Consider the following 12,457-nt stretch of genomic DNA (forward strand, 5'->3'; position numbering starts at 1 on the left):
AGACTTATGTCTCATGTTTGAGGCGAGGGCTGGACATGATAGTATACAATTTGTGAACTCTTTTGTTGGCCAAGATTTGGACCGTTAAGGACTTTCCTGGAGGCTGATTTGTAAAGAAAGGTGTATAGGAAGATTTTGGCATCTTTAAACACTGTTTTGTAGATCAGGATTTCCCTGGAGGAGCAAGCACTTGTAAGACTAGACTTGAACATTATGTTGTGGAAGAGTACTACTAGAGGTGTTAGATATCAGAGATTTCAATTACTTTGTGTTGAACCATCCTTGCCACTGTTCCCATTTGGAACGTCCTTAATATTTGTAGAGATGTTGCTAATAAGTATAGGTGCTCCATACAACCCTTCCCTAACATGAAATAGAGTAACACCACTTGCTTAAGCCACACATACTTTATGTCACATGCATCATTGCTTGGCCTCTACACATCTCGCCCACTGGCCTTGCATTACCAAAACTAAAACTGGAGCTGCTTTGGGTGAGATGTGTGCAATGTACTGTGGTGTTCGAATATTAGTATGAAATACCACATACATGTATTTCTTTTTTTACTACACATTGCAAAATGATCATGAAGTTGAACTTCTCAGGTAATTCATTTTAATAAAAGCAGTAATTACATTAATTAAGAGGGGTTAATACTTTTCATAAGCACTTTAGAATGTGAAAGAAAAGGCACCTATATATAAGGCATGTCTTTCTACTTTACATCAATAGCAAAAATAGAAATTGTTTCTTCATTTACATAGAATACATGAGCCATATGGCACTGGGTTATTTTTTCTTCCAGGCACTTTTCGCGCCCTTGGATTTCTGCGCTGATGGACTTTTATTCTCCACTTCTGCTTTTTGGGCTTCTTCTTGGGAGGCCAGAGCTGCTTGCTTTGCATTCTCTGCCTCTATCAACTTATTGCGGTAAGACTCACGGGCACTGAGAATCCGATCACGAGATGCATCTAGAGAGATCTAGACAAAAAAAGGAAGACATTTGCAAATGAAGGAAATCGCAATGTCTTTTAATGTACACATTTAAAGAGTACAGCCAGGCAGTCGCTGGTGTTCAGCCCTCATGCTTTCAAGATGACTAGTGATCACCTGTGACCGGTAATGCTGCTTGTTTTTGGTGCGGCAACACAATATATAAATGTCCAATTCAATCCTAACTACACCAGACCTTTGTTGAACTCATTTCCCATTAACCATAAGAGCTGGCAGTAAGATAACCCAGCACCTAAGCAAGCGTGGGCTCATCACCCTTCCTTACTTCTGGGGGTGAAAAAATAAATACCACAGATTTGGGTCATCAACACTTTTTATTCAGGCACCTGAAGAATGTTAAGTTTGTGGTGTGTGCTATGTAAATATATTATGATCATTATTAATATTGTGATTATTAGTATTAGTGGTATACTGACTGTTCATAACAACGAATATAAAGAGTATAAGACACACATTTGGAAATGTTTACATTTAGGATTGAGTTTATGAATATACCTAGCCGGTACAGCGAAGCAAATACACCTGGTCATTTTAGTTTAAATTGATGACTACAAGTACATTTGTTCCAACAAGTAGAGAAAGCAAACACATTCAAGCATGGAATCTATCAGTAGTATAATATATCTGAAAAATAGGCTGATGGGCGAAGAATAAAAGCTTGCTTACATAGCATAACACTACATAACATACCACACCTAATGTAGTTTGCCAAAGAAGTCAAAAGAGCAAGGTTTAGGTAACAATGGTTCTGTAGTGAACTTTCTTTACTTACTTAGTACTCCAGGTAGCATCCGACATTAGACCAAATGATGACCTTAGATGGCACTTCATGCAGGATTTCTGTTTCTCTCCACCTTGCCTAGTCGCTATCTTGGAGGTCAGTCCTCTCTCTGCCTTCTTTCCCTATTGTACTTGTGCTGTGATCAGAGCTTCACGTTTCCTTGCATATGAATTCAACAATGGAAACAGATTGTGCAAACTTTGCTTCCCTTCACTTTACTGAAAGGTCCGAGTGCTCGGGACACCTTATACATTATATTAGATTGCAACTAAGTTCCTGAACCTTAGGTTTTACTTTGATACAATGCCCTATCGGAAAGCTGCTGGCTTGCAACTTTGTATCCAATGGACACTCTGAATTATTGTGTGTTTCCTTTAAGTAATAAAATGCCTTCCCTTGATGTTGTGGATAGTTTTAAAAATGCTACAATATATGCTTGCAGTGTTCTCCCTTAAGGGGACAGACACCTTTTCCTTCACTGAAGCTGAAGGTCTGTTTAGAAAGAGTGGCAGGCTCTCCCATTTGGGTGAGGGGTGCCTTATCACAATCCTGCAGGGTTTCCCCAAGTGTTTGGGCAGTTAGGGCTTCCATTATTGAACTGCCCTAGTGGACTAATATTCTCAAAGTAACTTTATTCAGCGATAGGCCATCACATTACATCCTAAAAAACATGGCTAAGATTGCCAATACATCGTTTTAACCATGGGAAGAAGATGTAAATAAAGAAAGAACAACAACCACCATTCACATGAATTCCTGTGGCCACATTAGTTCCCAATTGGCCCTTTTCCAATGGGTATAAGATTCGCTCCAGACAGAACATTGTTGATTGTAACAATTCCAGGGGGCCAGCAAATCCCAAATGGTGGTGTGTGCTAACTACAATCCCACTATTCAAGTCCAGACCGTGACCCCCAGATCTTCCCAGGACATCCCTGGCCATTTTCTCATTCCTCAAAAACAGTTTAACAGAGTCTGAGGGATTTTCGCCCTCACTAGGAATTCTAAGGCACTCCATCATTGCTTTCTTAACCACAAAGGGGCAATTCCCCACAGTACGGAGCCAGTGGAGACATTTGTTTGAGGGGGCATCCATCGGTTCACGCCTGTCCAGGGGCAGCTTGGGTACCACGTGGAGGAAATCAGTAGCATTTCTTTGCCCCCCTCCCCATATACATGGCGCTTGGGCATGCACACCCTTGGCCAATAACTACGTGCATTGGTCCCTCTCTCCCTAGATTAATTGGTTCTCAGTGGACTTGTGGACCGCTCCACCAGCATGGTAGGCTTAGTGCACTGGGTGGGGAGTTCCTGTCTGCATTGGATTGTAGCAGCTGCTTGGCCTGGGGCTGGCTCATCGGTGCAGGGGCATTCATTTCACAGGATGCAGTGTTCAAGAGTTCGCACAGGGGATGAGACCCCTAAGCAACAGGAGTAGTGCTGGCAAGCTCCCCCAACAGGGCCTCTTCTCCCCTCCCCTTTCCACTCCTCCCCTGGACATCAATCAGAACCAATAGCAGTTTTTTTATGACCGCTAGTTCAGAGAGCACCTGAACACAGGAGCAGCTTCCGGCAGTATGAACCTCCTTGTCTGTTAGCGCAGAGGAGGACTGACTACTATGAAAAGATGGCTTAGGTGCCCTAAAGGGGGTTAGGCGAAGGAAGGAACTAGTCCCAGAGTCCGATGCCATCATATTCTCACTCCAGGAACTACAAATGGAACTAGGCAACGGCTTGTCCTCGATTGCTCCATCTGTCTCTATGCCGATTAGGTCCAAGGCAGGGGATGCAGTAACTGACAAAGGAAGGTCGAGAATGGGACCCAATGCAGGCAGGCAGAACAGGGACTGAGCATAAACTCGCAGAGGGTGAACTGGGTAAGAGGCAGATGGACACGACAGAGACCAAGGGTACCAAGGGGAGGGCAGGTGGACCTTAAACCCACTCAGTTCCAATGCCAGGTACAATGGCCATGGGCAAGCTGTCTGGGTTCCCTGCAGTGGCAGGCTGGATTTCATTAGTGTCTGGATCACCTTGGTTCAAGCCTGGGGGTTTTCCTTTGAGACTCTGAACAGGAGAGCTAACCAAGTTACTGGATGGTTCCCCCCATAGTGGGCTCCTGGAGCAGTGTTTTCTCACCCACCGCAGTGGGGATGGCCCCAGGAATTGGCCAACCTCATTTAGTGGAGGATAGGCCACCCCCATGAGATTAAAAGAACAGCTTGGTTTCTCGCAGAGTAACTCCCTGGTTCCCCTAAAAGCAAAGTTAGTGTCAAGGGCAAGAGTGACTGGGCCCCTGTCAGATCCGGGGCGATATCAATACCACAACTTCTGCCAAGGCTCAGTGGATACTCCGCCCCTTTCCTTTGCGCTACCAAGATCTTGCGTTTAGATTTAGACTCAGGCTCTAGATTGATTTGCAGGTTAGATAGAAGGGCAGTCTTGCAGAGAAAAAAGGGGGAAAATGAGAGGGGGTGGGGGCTCCACCTCTTCCACTTCCATTGTAGATCTTGCTGGGACCAAGGTCCAAGGTCTTTCAGGCGATCGAGCACCTTCCCCAATGGAACAATAGGCCACGATCCCCCTCCCTCACCACCAAATGCCAACTTCTGCTCAATCTCACCTCAAAATGGCTAGATGAAGGGGTAGGCCTTCCAACCCGGCCCTGAGGATCAGCAAACACCCCTGCGGGTTGCCAACACCCTGCGCTCTTGTCCCGGCGGGCTTTACCCTGGCGGGGTAGCCCCAGCGTCCTTATGGATAGAGGGGTCGTGGGATGTAGAAGCTGATAAACGGAGGCCCTCCCGGGCCAAAACAGGTGAGCGGGTCGCCAACACCCCACACTCTTGTCCCTGCAGGCTTCACTCTGGCGGGGTACCCCCGGAGTCGTAATGGCTGATGAACGAGGCCCTCCTGGGCCAAAACAGGTGAGCGGGTTGCAACATCCTGCACCCTTGTCCCCGTGGACTAATATTGTAGAGTGGGTCTAGACTCCCAGGACTGGCCTGAAGTGCTGCAAATGCACCCTGCAAAGCGACTGGAACTGTGGGAAGGCGACCCAGGGTTCTTTCCCATACTGCCCCTAAATCTATCATCCATTGGATCAGGGTGGAACCCAGCCCCTGAGCCACACTACCAGCAAATCTGCAGAGGAAGACAGGGGGCATCATCATAAAGACCTCAGAGTTAGGAATTGTATTGCACATGGGCTCACAGAGTGGAGCCATCATCCGTGCTAGGCCGGAATTTAGTTCCCACTTACCTTTGATGTATGGTGCCAGTAGATGGTGGATGACCAGCCCTTTCAGAATTTGGCTCATAGTGGATATCTTGAAAAAAGAACCCTAATCAAGTCCCTGCATAAAGCTAGAAAGTGGGACCAAGCATCCTCTCACTGTGTAAAATGGCAGGCCCTTCTTCACAAGCAAACATGCAAAATCCAGCATCCAAGCATCCCAGGGTGAAAAGGGGTCATAGTTCAAATAAATGTAGCCACCTGCAAGAGTACAGTTTTCCCATGCTTTATCACCTAGCCCTGATCAAAAGATCCAGAACTTCCACAGATAAGTCATGAATCATGATCTCGAAACCACAGGCGTCGAGAAGCCAGTCTTGAAGCTGAAGGCTTCCCGGTCCGGAGTATATACTCTGCGCGACTCCGGCATTACAAGGTTTGGAAACACAGGAATCCTTTAGCACTCTCCATGGCTCAGACTGTGTAGGTATGCATAGAACAAACTCCACAGGCACCTTAGTACCAGTTGAATCATCATCCCTCTTGCAGCCTGAATTTCCCATCGATCAACTGCAGCAGGTGACCCAGAGTGAAGACATACATGATGGGCATCATCAATGGCTCCACCTTTGGGGATACCTCAGGAGCAGAATATGCTGCACTTCCAACTGGTGTGGGTCACGAACCAAACCCCTTCCAGATGTCCCCACTTGTCCAAAATGTGGTCCACCACAGACTCAGGATATGATACAGCATTTATAATGCGCCTGTACACAAGTGTTCCTAGGTGTGACAAGATTGGCGGGGGGGACCAGAGGGAGGACAAAACAACGTTTTTACTAGGCCTTTTGTTATTCAGATCGCACAAGTGCAGGGAAGGGAAAAGGGAGAAGTGCCAAAAAAGGGAGGGGACCAATTTTGGAAATGCTGAATTTGGCTGCCTGACCATTGCTTTCCTCCAGCACATTGAATGCCTGAAGAGAGATGCCTCTGGTAAACAGCCATATCTAAAAGGCAGGATTCTCCCAGCAAAACTAGAGGGAGCTCACTCCCCTGCACCTGCTCACTTACCAATGTAGCCCTATTTTCGATTTTCCTTATTTGCTATTAACAACCATCACTCTTTTCTCCTGCAGCTGCACATGAAAAGCGTCTAAAGAAAGGCCCAAACCACCCTTAGCACCAACAAATATTTATAGAGCCTCCTTTTTCTCTCATCACTTTTCCTGCACTTCCAGGTTGTTGAGGACTATACGAATCTCAGCTCCGAGTGCAATATCCACAGGCAAAGCTTTGCCTGAAGAACTAAAATGATACAAGAGGCAACCAAACCCAGCAACCTCAAGAAAAGCCAGGCTGCAAGCCTGACCCCAGTCAGAACCTGGTCGAAATCCCTTCATCTGCATTGTGTCCAGCAGAGCTCCAATGAACTGCATCCAGTAAACACCAGTATGTGAAGCCATCACATGGCCCATTGAAATGCTGACAGACACCTCTCCTAATTTGACAATTTCACTAGCCAGTCACTGAGGTAAGGGTCAACCTCCACTCCTTTAAGTGGGCAGCCATAGCTGCCATCAGCCTGGTGAAGGCCTTTCGAAAAGCTGTTCAACCAAAGGGGCAACACCCTAAATTGACACTGCTAGGACATCACAATAAACTGGATGTTTCTTCTGTGAGCTGGTCAAATAAGGACATGATAATGCACATCCTCGAGGTTCAGAGACACCATCCAGTCGCCCCCCTAACGGAGCCCCTTAGATTTGGGACAGCGGCCTCTCTGGTATAGAATCTGTCCCAACTTTCCGGGCTCCCACTTTGCAATTAGAAAATATCTCCATTAGAACTCACTAAGGTTTTCTTTGTAAGGCACTTTTTAATGCCTCATTTTATCGTTATCTGCTCTACTTCTAGGAGCAACTCTGGTAAAGCTCCCATTACTGCTGCTGTAGTGGGCCATCTGGGGCAAAAGTCAGGGAAGACTGTAACCGCTTTTCACAATCTCTGGTCCAGGGTCACAGGCATACCCTCAACGATGTTCGGTTTGCCCCCCACTGGCATTATATACCGTGAGGACACATCAAAGTACATTTCCTGAGGCAGCTGGTCAATTGAGAATCCACAGGCTGCATAGAAGCTGTCTTCTGTTCTCTGTACCTGTAGGTTTTCCGTACAACTGCCTCCTCATGGGTGTCACCCTGCTATAGTGAGACTTCTGAGGTTACAGGTCGTGTTGTATACTTCTGGGCTATCTAAAAGGGTTTCAGCAAGTTGAAAAGGGTGAAGGGCCTGACCATCGACCATTATCCTTTCAATGTCTCCAAAGTATGGACTTGTTTTTCTTCAAAAAGCTTGCTGCCTTGAACGAGCATGTCCATGAGTTTTGTCTGGATGTCTGGTGAAAAAACGAGAGAAGCTGTATACACAGATTATTGAAAGTCACGGTAAGAACGGCTGCTGTAGATGCTCTCATTCCAGTGTGTGAGAGAAATCATTCTATTTTGCTAGGTCACCCTCCTGACAGAAACATTTATATTTTCATTGCTTTTGGAAGTCGTTTGATGACTAAATTGCCCAGTCTATTAAGTATGCAGTTGCCACATTTCCTGAAGGTATGCAATCTGCTAGTCATCCTCTTTGTAGCACTTCATTTTCATTAAAATCAGCTTGTATTTAACCACATTCCTATCGTTAGAGTTACGTCTGTATAGTCTATTCTCACAGTCCTTTGCTGTAAGAATCAGTGCTTTGCATGTACTGTATTCTTCATCTCGCCACCTTCCAGCGTCACAGGATTTTGCCAATACCAACTCTGAAATGCCACTTCTCCTTGCAGCAAGGGGAGGTTTTGACCCATCTTGGTTTTTCCTCCTAGGTGTTCCAAGCCACCACTTACTATACAGCGGATGTTGCCCTCTGTTTTATTAGAGTGTGCAGTAGCACTTGGAGCGTATCAAGTGCTAGACGGGATTACCACAATGACTGATTTCAGGTCCAAATAACCAGACACAGTCAAAGAATATGTCAAAACATTACTTTATTATCAGTTTAATAAAGTAGGGAAATCTGGCAAGCATAACCAATCGTAGCTCACACACTCTCTTATACATTTCAGTTGCACAAAGGCTTTAAACCTCAATGTACATCAGCTATGATGCCATCCTACGTGGCAAGTAGTAAAAACCTATCGGGCAGAGCGATAGGTTAAGGGAACTACCTCTCTGTATAATACAGATAATAGCAGAACAACAACAGCGGATTTGCTTCTGCAACAATGAATAATCCACCATTACATAGGCACTCATGATTGGTTGCTATTCTCTCCCAACCTTAGACATTTGGCTCGTTAGCAGCACGTAAGAAAAACGAAACCCAGTTGCGGGAAACAACGTCACACAACTGCCCACTTGGCCAATTAGCCTACCATCTCTCATCAGTTAGGCCCTAAGACAAGGCCTCTTCTTTGTAGTTGACTTTGACGACTGTTCTCTTCTTTGGAACTTTAAAGGGAGTGAAGGTACATTCCTATCTTCGTCTGGAGCTTAATTATTAGGCCTGGTTTTCTGGTCTTGCACCACATGCGAGGAGACCACGATTTTGTCCATTCTGACCTTCTATATAGTCCTATTTGATTCAATTATACTGGGTGCTATTGCTCCTCTTGCCTTTGGAGCCTTGGTTGATCCATCTTGCATATGCTTTCTGCATCTTTGATTGTCCAATACTTGGCACTTGCAAATGTTTACTCCTTTGCTTAATATAAGAGAAATATGTCCTAGTACATGGGTTATGGTACGACGTCCTTTCGTCGCGGGATGTTTTTTCGTGGGGTTTTTTACCGGAATTTTTTTTTTTTTTTTTACAAAAAAACAATCTAATATCTAATTTTATAGGAATGTGGGGTTTGGGAGGGGGAACCACCCCTAACCCCCAAAATAAAAAATATTTGATGAGTTTTTCAAAGAAAAAAAAATCCCTGTAAAAAACCCCGCAAAAAAACATCCCCAATAAAATGACATGGAACCAGGGTTATCCTATTCGACTCCCCTTGGGCTTTGCAATAGCTTCTTGCGGCGGCATCCTTGATCCTGGGCCAAACAAATATTCTTTGTTCTTGCACAAATCTGTAAATCAGTGCCTGTCAGCTCTTTTAATCTCTCTCCTTGGGGTTTATACGAAACTGTCATCCATCTTTTCATCATGACTGCTTTACTCACGTTATATTTCCTACGTTTAGCAAGCTTCTGTATGTCTCATCTACCTTGCGTTTCTGCGTATATTTCTTCGTATTTATCTTGTCATAGGACTTCTTCATATTCACATATTCATTTACTTTGTTACTTCAGTCACCTCTTCATTCTTTAAGTATTTGTTTTTTCGTTTCAGTGCATCCTCTTCTCTTTTCTTGATGATGTAATTTTGCACCTTTTCAGACTTAACCTATAGTTCTTCTATTGCCAGCAGTGTCTGCAGACTTCCTTCTACCACATCAGTTTGAGGGTACGTTCAGTATAGTTGTCTAAGTGCATAACATCTTTCATATCTTTGATGCAGTATTGGGACGATACCAGGTGTCATGCATGGTGCTTTCTTACTGTTCTTCCAATATGAAGGAGGTGAGGGGTGGGCTCTATGAGTGATGTGCATATCTGTTTCTCATCATTCCCCCCTCTGGTCGAGTCCTCAACCACCTCCTCAATCTTCTTCACCTTCTTTTCACACTGTGGTTTCTTCGGGAAATCCATATCTTTGTCACCCCTCCTCAGGTCACATGCATTCTTTATGTGTTCATCCACACTCCAGGTCATATGGAAACTCTCCCCAGTCGGTTGACAGAATACCCAACACACTGCATGGTTCTTATGATCCGTTAGGGTAATCAAATTTAGTTCCTGGGGGTACCAGAGGAGGTACTTTCAGGTGCTCATGGGTGGTGCATACGTTCTGTGTGTGCTCATCAGTTACAGCATTCACATCGATCATTATCTTCCTCCCAATAGCTTTCTTCGCTGTCTTTTTGAAATGTCCTATCATTATTCATACAAGACAGAATCCTAGCAATACCAACTGTGAGAAACCTGAAAGTGTCACCCTAGCTAGTCCCCAGGGATCTGTCATCCAGGACACGGCCATCGCTATTGCATCCAGTTCCTAGGGGTGGACCACTGAGGGACTATCACCTGGATAGGGGTGACTGACGCCTTCTCCTGGTTGATCCAAACCACCAACCTTCGGTGGCGATCCTTCTTGGTCTTCGTCGATAGTCACAGCAGATCCTGCAATTGTCTGCGTCGTGGTCCGGGTGAAGACAATAAAGGCAATTGAAAGACAAAGGCACTTGAGGTGCCGGTCCTCAACATAATTGCCTTTGCAGGCCCTGAAGAGACTCTTCTTACCCACATCGGACATGGTTGGGATGTAGGTCCCAGCGAGATATCCCAATGTGAAGAAGATCCACCTAGCTAAGCATTTTGTTTAATTCAGACCATACTTACTTATTATGGCCACCATTTGTACACATTTTTCAATAAAGCCTATGTTAAGTGTATTCCAATGTCTGGCCACTTAGTAGATCAATTTCCACGATGTGACATAGGTAGGTTGTTGAAGAGAACAAGGAGGTGGGAGAACATTGGAAGGAGTGGAAGAAGAGAATGTGATGGAAGTGGAGGATATCTGAAGGAGGGGGTAGAAGAGAATAAGGAGAGGGTGGTAAACACCAGGAGGAGGAGGTGGAAGATGTCAGGATTGTCATCTGGGAACGGTTATATATTAAGGTAGGTTAGGTGTGTGGGTTAATTTGTTTTGGGAGTGAGTTTAGGTGAAAATGTTGAGGTGTCATAATTGTTTGTGAAGGTTTCCTTAACTTCAGTTTAGTGTATTGATAAGAACCCAAGCCAAGATGGAGGACAAAGTCAGTGAGCTGATTGGCTGGGAATTCCTTTTGTTTGGTGGAAGGGAATTCCAACTGCCTTTCATCGTTTTCCAACAGCTGGGAAGTTCTGGTGTTTCAGGTTATCCAGTGTTTTGGGCCTAAATCTGTGGTTCAACAGGAACAGTAATTCGCTGAAGCAGGATTTATTCCAGTAAAGTAAAGAACTGGTAGCTGAGTCCACAGGAAGCAGTGTATGAATCATCCACTAAAATAAGTGTTTTATAAGACTGTTATTTTTATTTGTGAAGTACTCAGTTGGAACCTTTGGATGAGCGAGTTGGTGAAAGCTTAATTTCAAGATATTCCGTCTTTTAAAGAAGTTTGTTTGCCTTGTACATAATAAGGTTTAAGCGCTGGTTATATGGTGCATTTAATCTGAACTGTGAGTGCGCGATTTAACTGTAGTCTGTTTACGGCTGTCCGTGTGCACAGAGAGTCACAGGAACATAATTGTAGAGTTGTTTATCTTAAGTTCATCACCGCGTATTAAATCGTGTTGGTTACGCTTGTTCGCGGTGAGAAGCGGCAGTGTTTATTTTCATTTGACAGCTGTGATTCAGTGTCAGCTATCAGCGGCTCGCAGGCATACATGGATCCTGCTTTATCAATCAGGTTCTCGTTGCCGCCCGTGCCGAATGCACGCGGAGAGCAAGTTTAATGTCAGCTGTGTGTTCTTTTTTATCAATCGAAACACACCGAGTCAATAAGAAGAGATCCCATCTTCGTGAACGATTTCTTTATGGAGAAACCCTTTCCTAATGCTCGTGGAAAGGGAAAGTTTATTTGATTTTTATGAGTAAAGCAAAAAACTCAGTGAACTGCTTCTTTGAGGAGACATATTTTAGATTCTTTAAAGAAAAGGAATTACTGAACTATTTAATAGCGCAGTGACAGTTCCATTTAATCCGCGGAGACAGGAGCGCAGATACATATTGGTTTATCTGCAACAACTGCAATTCAAATAAACATTCACTTGTGTTTTCTATGCCTTTGTTCAATGCGATCCCATGTTGCTATTGAAAAACTGTAGACAGTCCAAAGACTAGGACATTTTCTGTAACTGCTTTTAAAAACTATGTACGTTCAAGTATCTGATAAGCAGGATTTTTCTGAACAAGATCCAAATTGAAGCAGCACATTTTGGTTCAAGTTGGTGAGACTGTGTAGTGTGTTTCTTCAAACAACGGTTAATAAACATCCTCTAAGCATTCTGCAGAGGATAAACAGGTATGCAGCAACAGCGGTTTTATCTTGTGGGAAGAAATGCAAAAATAAATGATTTCTATGTTGTCATAACCTGTGCTTTCCTCCTACGCTGCAGATCATCCCAAGGGTCTGGAGGTCCGGAAGGAGTCTGTTCTTTGTTATTTTCTCCATTCCCTCTTTCCCTTAAGGGTGTGAGATGCTTAGCTGTGGAAACAAGAGTTGAGTGTTTCACATCTCTGAGGGTCTGGTGAGGTTCAACAGCTTCCGCAGATCAACAGCCAAAGCT

The 12,457-nt window shown here is 44.5% G+C and overlaps 1 protein-coding gene across 2 annotated transcripts in view; it reads right to left on the minus strand.

Moving 5' to 3' along the window:
* Positions 1–587: 587 nt before the first annotated feature.
* The window catches only part of ADGB (androglobin), a 2,161,023-nt gene continuing 2,149,153 nt past the window's right edge, over positions 588–12,457 (minus strand). For both annotated transcript variants that reach the window (XM_069606692.1, XM_069606693.1), the window contains one exon: positions 588–981. In XM_069606692.1, coding sequence (XP_069462793.1) covers positions 790–981 — 192 coding nt within the window. In that variant the 3' untranslated portion in view covers positions 588–789. The remainder of the gene's footprint in view (positions 982–12,457) is intronic.

The sequence above is a fragment of the Ambystoma mexicanum genome, chromosome 4p (genome assembly GCF_040938575.1).
Source record: "Ambystoma mexicanum isolate Mex_15411 chromosome 4p, UKY_AmexF1_1, whole genome shotgun sequence".
Taxonomy (NCBI): Eukaryota; Metazoa; Chordata; class Amphibia; order Caudata; family Ambystomatidae; genus Ambystoma; species Ambystoma mexicanum.